This window comes from Olea europaea, chromosome 6 (genome assembly GCF_002742605.1).
Source record: "Olea europaea var. sylvestris chromosome 6, O_europaea_v1, whole genome shotgun sequence".
Lineage (NCBI taxonomy): Eukaryota > Viridiplantae > Streptophyta > Magnoliopsida > Lamiales > Oleaceae > Olea > Olea europaea.
Window position 1 is genome coordinate 9,565,671 of NC_036242.1, and position 7,881 is coordinate 9,573,551.

Consider the following 7,881-nt stretch of genomic DNA (forward strand, 5'->3'; position numbering starts at 1 on the left):
GTGTTGAAATTGGCCACCGTCTTAGTAAACGGAGGGTTCCGATCAATCACCTGATACTCCGGCTTTGCCGATGCTGTAATGTCCGTGTTCATTTTCTTGTTCGTTGCCTAGCTCTTCTTCTCTCTGTTCTGTCTGAGATTTCATTCTAGTGTCTAAAATGGGCTATCTATTCAGGCCCCCGTTTGATCCATTATTTGGATTTATAATGGAAAATAGTATTTTTTTTAAATAGATAATTATTAAAAAATGAAAATTTTCAATTTACGTATAATATTATTTTATTAAAATTATGTAATTGAAAATATGAGAGAGAAAAATTTAAATTAAATTAATAAATTTAATGGTGCCAAACGGGGCTCAGCAAGCCCAAAGTTGCATCTTACGCCCCCTCTCTCTCAGTAGAAACTCATTTACTTAATTTAAAACCTAAAATAATAATAATAATAATAATAGTTTTGAACAAAACCGTTTAAATTTTAAAAAGATTATTTATTTCGTACTTTTTCCACCCCATATGATTATTTTCTAATATGACACTATGCCTTCTATGATATCCTTCCCTTGATAGATTATCGTAGGATTGGATTGAAAAAAAGGAATGGAATGCGAGCATGGTATAAAGTCAAGCACGTATTAGATTTTCGCAACATGGTGAATCATATGTAATTATAAAGTCACTTAAGCTGCCCAAACTAAGCAACTCTAGTATTGCAAGGGATCCATTTACTAGATGCAAAATAAAAAAAGATTTTTATAAATTAAAATTCTTTTAATAAATCTAAGTGTCGACTACATAAATATTCTTCGTAATTTTGTTATGTTAGTAACAGGATCTAGTGTGAGGTTTAACAAATGATATAAAAAATAAACCGAATTACAAGAATTCAAATGTAATCGTTTGGCTAATAAAAAAATTTAATTAAAGTTGAAAAATTTTGTACAACTAAAGGACTAAAAAGTAAAAAAACACGAATTGGAAAAATTTGCTGCGCACATGGCCAAATTGAAGCTCCACGGATTCTCTTACGGCTAACGGCCGCATATGGTAATTGACAACTGGGACACAGCTTTTATGTATCTTATGACATACGTAGATTTATGCATATAGAATTGTAGTGTAAGAGGTGACTGTATTTGATTTGTCTCCGATAATCCAATTCCAAATAGATAAGGTTTTGCCCCCACCCAGCACCGTCTCCACGTGATTCCCTCCATTTGCCAACAAAAAAAAAGAATAATATTAATTAACTCGTGATTCTAGTAAAGTAAAAGAATAAAAAATAAATACCTAGTCTCTACATCGAGAGCAATCAATTTGAAGAAACACATAAACATGGAATTGTGGTTCCGTTTGGCCCCCTTGCTCTTTCTTATTTTTAATCATACAATTTTTCATAAACTAATATTACACGTAAATATTTTTTTTTAAAACTTTTTTATCAACCCCACGTTCTTGAAAAAAAAAAAATACTATTTCAAACATTAAAATTTGGGTTGGGGGAGGGGTCAAACGGGGTTATGTCGTCTCCCGTTGCTACAGTATTTTATTATGATAAAGGAAAAAATATCTACCAGAAAAAATCATGCTCTAACCTTCTCTAACCTCTCTTTTTGATGATAGTCATGAAACATAAGGACGACTCCCTATTTATACAATAAATGAGGGGGAAAATCGTATTTTATAATGACTCCAATTCCTTAATAGAATTTACAAGAATACAAATTCTTAAATTATCCTTGCCGAAATTTAGGTCTGGGGGCCTCTGCCTCCTACAACCCGGGGAAGGGGGCCTCTTGCTTCCTTTCAACCCCCATGATGATTTCATTATAGAGGTTGATTCGCAACCAGTTTCATGAAGTGACAATAATTATGATTGACAATAATTAGACTCCACACTTAATATTTTATTATTAAGTTGTGTTTATTGTACATATAATTTATATATAGGGGTGTCTACACCCTTCACATAGGGTGGGATCCACGCGAGTTGGGCTCCACCTCATGTGAAGGATGTGAACATCCATATATGCATATTTTATTTACACTATAACTTATCCTTTATTATTATCGTCAACCTAGCTTGCTCGCTCAAGAAAATGTTTTACTGACTTCTTGACCGTGTTGAAATGGAGGTTGTTAAGTTGACTTTCGTTGCCTCTCCAATGGACTAAACAACACTTTATCGAATCAAAAAAGATTACAAATCTATTTTTGAACAATTTAAGTCTTAACATCTTTTTTCTCCATCTTTTACACCGTTTAACCTTCAAAAAGTTCTCGACGACCTCATTTTAACTTAAAAATATACAGCGAAAAAAAAAAAAAATGAAAAGATAGTTTTTATGATTTCCTTTTTTTAACCTTGTTTAGAGACTTCGTCTTGGTTTACTATCATTTATAAATGGTCTACAATCGACCGTGCTCTTGAAATAATACAAATAAATACAATGGAAAAAAGATTAGAAAATTTTTATGAGTATGAAATATTAGTAACGTTTCTTAATCATTTTAATTAGCTAATTGTATATTGTAAAAATAATGTATACGTTGATAATAAATTATAAACATAAAAGTTTCTTGGATTTTAAAGAATGGGAAAAATGGTAAAAATATCAAATAAAAAGAAGTGGAATAATCTTAACTGTTAGTTTTCATTTTTCATTTTTTTTTTCGAAAAAGATTTTATAGTACATATTGAAGAAATATAAGCAGAAAATGTGGGGATTTCATTTTTACAACTGATGGCCCGATTCTAACGCAGATCCGAACCACCCTATCAATATGATATTTTTGTATAATATCTAAAACCAGATAATTTTACTAACCCTTACATTTTCAAATTCCATTATCTATTTTTCAATATATAAAAAAATTATTAAAAAAAAAAAAGAGAGAAAAATGAGGAAAAAAGGGAAGAAACTGCTTTCCTTCCTACAGTTTTGCCGCTTGAAATGGTCCTTTATATTTCCAAATAACCATAATGCCCCTCTATTTTTATATAATTAATTTATTTTCCTTCAACAATGCCAAAATTTAACATTAACCGAATATTGTCTTATTATTTGAGCTCAAAAACATCAAACACGACGAGATAAAAATAAATTATTTTCATTGTCGTTTTGTAACTACAAACTTGATTTTGGGATTAGTCTTGAGTCCGTATAATTTTTGTCCTTGACCAAAGTAATAACAAATGACAGTATTTATAAAAAATTATTCGGCTAAGTGTGATGGGACCCATTAATAAAATTTAAATAATATGATAGAAAATGAAAGAAAAGATAAAGTTATTATCATTTTAAATCTTGAAAACAATCAAACGATTGGTATTAAGGGTGGACCATTTCGTGTTTTGTATAGAGACAAAACTGAGAAAAACCAGATGTGCTTGGGGCCTACACGTGTGGTTTAATTTCCACACATTGGAATTTCCGATATCAAATTATTTATTTTCAAAAATTACACAACATGCAATTAAATATTTAATGGGATTTTACTAATTTGCAGGGATAGTTTTGTAAAGCCATTTTCAAGCTGGCATCAACAATATCGTAAATCTAGGAAAATTTGTTTATTCATGAGATTACCTGGAAATTGTGAAAAATTAATTATAATCTATTTATTTGAAGAAAAAGAAATTTATAGCTATTTAGCAAATGCTGCTGAAGTGAAGAGGCACAGTGCCCTTTAAAGCATCCTTTTCTTGTCATTTTGCTTCGAGAGATTAGATGGTTTCTGTTTGTTTATGCTGAGGATTACAGAGAGTGAAGAAAATAGTGAGAAGAGAAAAATAGAGAGAGAAGAAACATGGATGAATAGATAGAGAAACCAAGATTTTCTTTTTCCCTTCTGTCTACAGAATTTACAGTTACTTCAAGATCTTGAGAGGGTATGTTGGATTTTTTGTTCTTTGATTATCTTTAATATATGGGTTGGGTTTAAAAATTAAAACAGTATATTGCTAGTAAAGAATTTGCATGTGTTTTAAGGATACTTTTTAACGTGGGTTTTTTCGTATAATGAAATCTGGGTTTGTCCTAAAGGGGTTATTTGTGTGGTTCTTTTAAATGGTTATGAATTCTTAAATTCGGTTTGTGTTGAAGAGGAATACAATTTTCTTTTGTATGAAGAGTTTACTCCCTGAGTGTTATTTTCTGCCTTATAAGACTAGTTATTTTCTCATGGACTTTTTTGTAGAGGAAATTTATTTCATAGTGATGATAATGGATATAAGAAATCATTTGTCGATTTCTCAATCTCAATTCTTGTGATTTGTTCTTGAAGAATTAATGTTTAATTTTTCTTGGTTTCGGATAAAGTTGAACTTTAGTTCTCGGTAGTGTTCATAAGATAAATCTACATGATTTATTTTTTTATTTATTTGCATGTTTTTCACTATTGACCTGAGTTCTCCAATCTGAAATCCTCGTTCTAGAATTTTCTAATAATAAAGCAGCATACGAATTCCATGTTATTATGCTTCTGTGTTGAGATCTATCAGGTTTCGTGTCTCCTAGCGCAAAAACACTCACTAGTTGTGCAATCGAATTTATTTGTTTCCATGTCTTTTCACAGTTATAAGAATAAGGCTAGTTTTGTTTTACTTTTAGTTTTTTGAAGTATTTATCTAAACTGTCCATTATTCACTGTTTTGGTTCTCTTATATGTATGCAGTTACCATATGTAAAATGGATTCTTTCGAGGCTGTAAAGCTTGTGCACGACAGAATCTCAAAATTGGAACCAGAACATGTTGCTAGGAAGATAATTGGGTATATTTACTTGCAAGATCTTCCTGACCAGGAAATGATAAGGTTAGCTTTAGGTCCTGACAGCTTAATCCACAACTTGATACAAAAGGCAAAATCTGCTTTTCTGTTTGCTTCGTCGCCAGTTCTTTCACCTCCAATTTCTCCTTCCATGCCGAGCCCTATTTCAGATCCTTCTCTTCAGATTTCACCTTTTTCATCTCGCGCTGCATTTCAAAAAGTAACTTCTTACTGGGATCCTCAGTTACCTGCTGAACAGCCACCGCAGCCAATGCCTAATCCTGCTTTCAAACTTTTACCATACGCTGATTCAATTCCCGAAGATTATGGTTACCAAAACCAATATATTGGTTTGGACGATCAGTTAGAACCCTTCATTTCTGGAACTTCAGGTTTTCTGAGTGATTTCTATTGCCCAGAAGCTGCATTTAGTGATATGAGTAATAGGGGTAGTGGAATTTCTTCGAATCTGGAGTATCCCGTTAAGACTTGTCACTATTTCAACAAGGGCTTTTGTAAACATGGCAGTAACTGTAGGTATTTTCATGGAGAATCTTTCGCAGAGAGCTATTCGCATATGTTTGGTCCTAATTCCTATGCAACTGCTAATGAAGATCAAGTTTTCTTGCCTGGGTCTCTTGAAAAATTGGAACTTGAAATCACTGAGTTATTGAAATCCCGAAGAGGCCATCCGGTTTCAATTGCTTCTCTGCCAATGATGTACTACGAGAGATATGGAAGAACTCTGCAGGCTGAAGGGTATCTGACTGAGAGCCAGAGACATGGTAAAGCTGGCTATAGTTTGACTAAACTTCTTGCTCGACTGAAAAATAGCATCCGGCTTATTGACAGGTTTTGGACCTTTTCCAGAATATTTTGTCTGTTCATTTGTATATTCTCTATCAGATGACAGTTTTTCTTCTGATTTTCATGAAGCAGGCCTCATGGACAGCATGCAGTCATACTGGCTGAAGATGCCCCCAAGTATATGGACATCCGGGGTGAAAGGAATGACCCTGGCCCTATTGTTAGCGGTTCACGTCAAATTTATCTAACTTTCCCAGCTGAGAGTACTTTTACAGAGGAAGACGTTTCGAATTACTTCAAGTAATGAACTCTCAGTTTTTCGAAGTTGCTTCTTGTGATTGTCCTCAATTTACTGTGTGTTGAAGTTCTAACTGTTTTTTGGTGCTCTTCCCTAGTACCTTCGGTCCAGTTCAAGATGTGAGGATTCCCTGCCAGCAGAAACGGATGTTTGGATTTGTCACTTTTGTGAGTGCGGACACTGTGAAGTTGATTTTGTCCAAGGGAAATCCACATTATGTTTGTGGGGCTCGTGTTCTTGTGAAACCTTATAGAGAAAAATCAAAGCTTATGGAAAGGTATAATTGCTACTTGAATTCAATATTTTCTTGAACAAATGCACTGCTGGTTGCCTATTCATTTGCCAGATTTATTGGTTAATGCTGACAGTTTTCGTACAATTGAAATTTGTCTGTACACCTGTGATGATTTTAACACGACTTCTTCAGTTTGATGGAACTACTAAATATTGTAGACTCTTTCAAATTAAGATTACTATATTGTTATTTTTTGGCACCTGGCATTTGGCAATGCTTATTATGTGTTTAATCTTGATCAGAGATGTCTTATGTTACAGAAATATTTTAATGCTTTAGAAGCTTGGAACATTTTCCCATGTTAACCAATCAGATTACCGAATTCTCAGATATCTGAATACAAACAATTTATACTTGCATGTTACAGGATGATTTATTGATAGCTTTCCTGTTTCAAGAATAACCCGCTCCCTCTGTGCGCGCACCTCTCTCTGACATTTTTTTTAATCCCTTTTGGCTGCAGGAAGTACCTTGAAAAATTCGAGCATCCAATGTATTACCACTCTCACCCTTTTGATATCGACCCTGAGCTTCAAGCGAGTAAGTTATTTGTTGCAAACCCAAATTTTTACAGATAAGAGTTTTACTTTTACTTATTAATATGTCAACTTGCATAAGTGATTAATTTCTTCTATCAATGACAGGATGGGAATCTTCTAGGATAATTAGAAGGCAGCTCATGGAAGAGCATGAACAGGCCCTTGAACTCGAGACAATGCGTCTTTCACAGCTCCGGCTAACACACAAACATCTGGCAAGTCAGTCGTGCATGGGTTATCCCCTGGACGAGTTAAAACCACCTGAAGGTTTTTATTTATTTATTATTATTTTTTTTTGTCTTTCCTTTTACGAGCACAACTTGTGAATTGATAAAGATTATATTTTTCGGGCACAGTGTGTAATTTTTATTATTTATTCTATGATTACTAAGTCAAACTTGGGCAGATCATTCCAAATTTACATCGGTAGAGCGGTTCAATTATCTGATTGATGTTCTGAACAATGGCTCTACTAGCCCTGATAACCCCAAGTACTCGATCATCAATTGTGGTGAGCAGGAAAGGTCTGTAAGATTAATTTTCTTAGTTTTGAACGTTGACTAAAATTTTCATTTACTAAAAATTTTCCAATCGTGCAGCCATCAAGGACTCAATCTCCCAGAGAGCCCCTTTGCATCTGCAGCTAATAGCATTTCGGCCGTCATATAAATTCAGGACAGAACACGAGTTTATAGACTGCAGGTTTTAGAAGGCAACGTCTCTAATCTGACAGATTTTCCGCGTTACAAATCAAATGAAAGCTGCAAGTACATATCGGTAAAGAAGAAACACTTAGGAGCATGTCCTCATTACTCGATCAAGAGGAGGTAGGAAAGAAGACAATGATATACAGAGAAGTACATATAAGAAGTTTCGTTTTGAAATCTCTATCATAGAAAGAGGAAGGATAGAGCTTTGTCCGTAGAAAGAGAATGTGATATAGGAGTCGAGTCTGGCTATGAAAGAAAGTGGTACGTACATATGCAGGTCGCGGAGAAGTGAAAATATGTTTACAATCTCTGTGATAGATAAATAACTACTCAATGAATTGAGTTTCATATTTTGAACTTTGAACTATCTTTTGAATACAGAAATATATGATTACATGGTTTTGTTTCTTGCTCGTATCTTTTGATTGTAGAGCGCAGATTTTGAATCCCCCCCCCCCCCCCC

At 33.8% G+C, this 7,881-nt stretch overlaps 1 protein-coding gene across 3 annotated transcripts; it reads left to right on the top strand.

Annotated features, from left to right (window-relative positions):
- The first annotated feature begins 3,606 nt into the window (after nucleotides 1–3,606).
- On the top strand, nucleotides 3,607–7,828 carry LOC111395774 (zinc finger CCCH domain-containing protein 18-like). 3 transcript variants are annotated; one of them, XR_002702866.1, is made up of 8 exons: nucleotides 3,607–3,890; nucleotides 4,676–5,621; nucleotides 5,706–5,876; nucleotides 5,972–6,151; nucleotides 6,633–6,709; nucleotides 6,814–6,975; nucleotides 7,101–7,232; nucleotides 7,308–7,828. XR_002702866.1 is itself a non-coding variant. In XM_023021920.1 (8 exons), exons 2-8 carry the CDS (start codon nucleotides 4,690–4,692, stop codon nucleotides 7,375–7,377), a joined length of 1,710 nt encoding a protein of 569 aa, XP_022877688.1. In that variant the 5' UTR covers nucleotides 3,612–3,890; nucleotides 4,676–4,689; the 3' UTR covers nucleotides 7,378–7,828. The 3 variants fall into 3 exon arrangements, 2 of the variants coding, with proteins under 2 accessions (XP_022877688.1, XP_022877689.1); XM_023021920.1 differs by having other exon boundaries at nucleotides 3,612–3,890; nucleotides 7,115–7,232; XM_023021921.1 differs by having other exon boundaries at nucleotides 3,618–3,890; nucleotides 5,709–5,876; nucleotides 7,115–7,232.
- The last annotated feature ends 53 nt before the right edge of the window (nucleotides 7,829–7,881 follow it).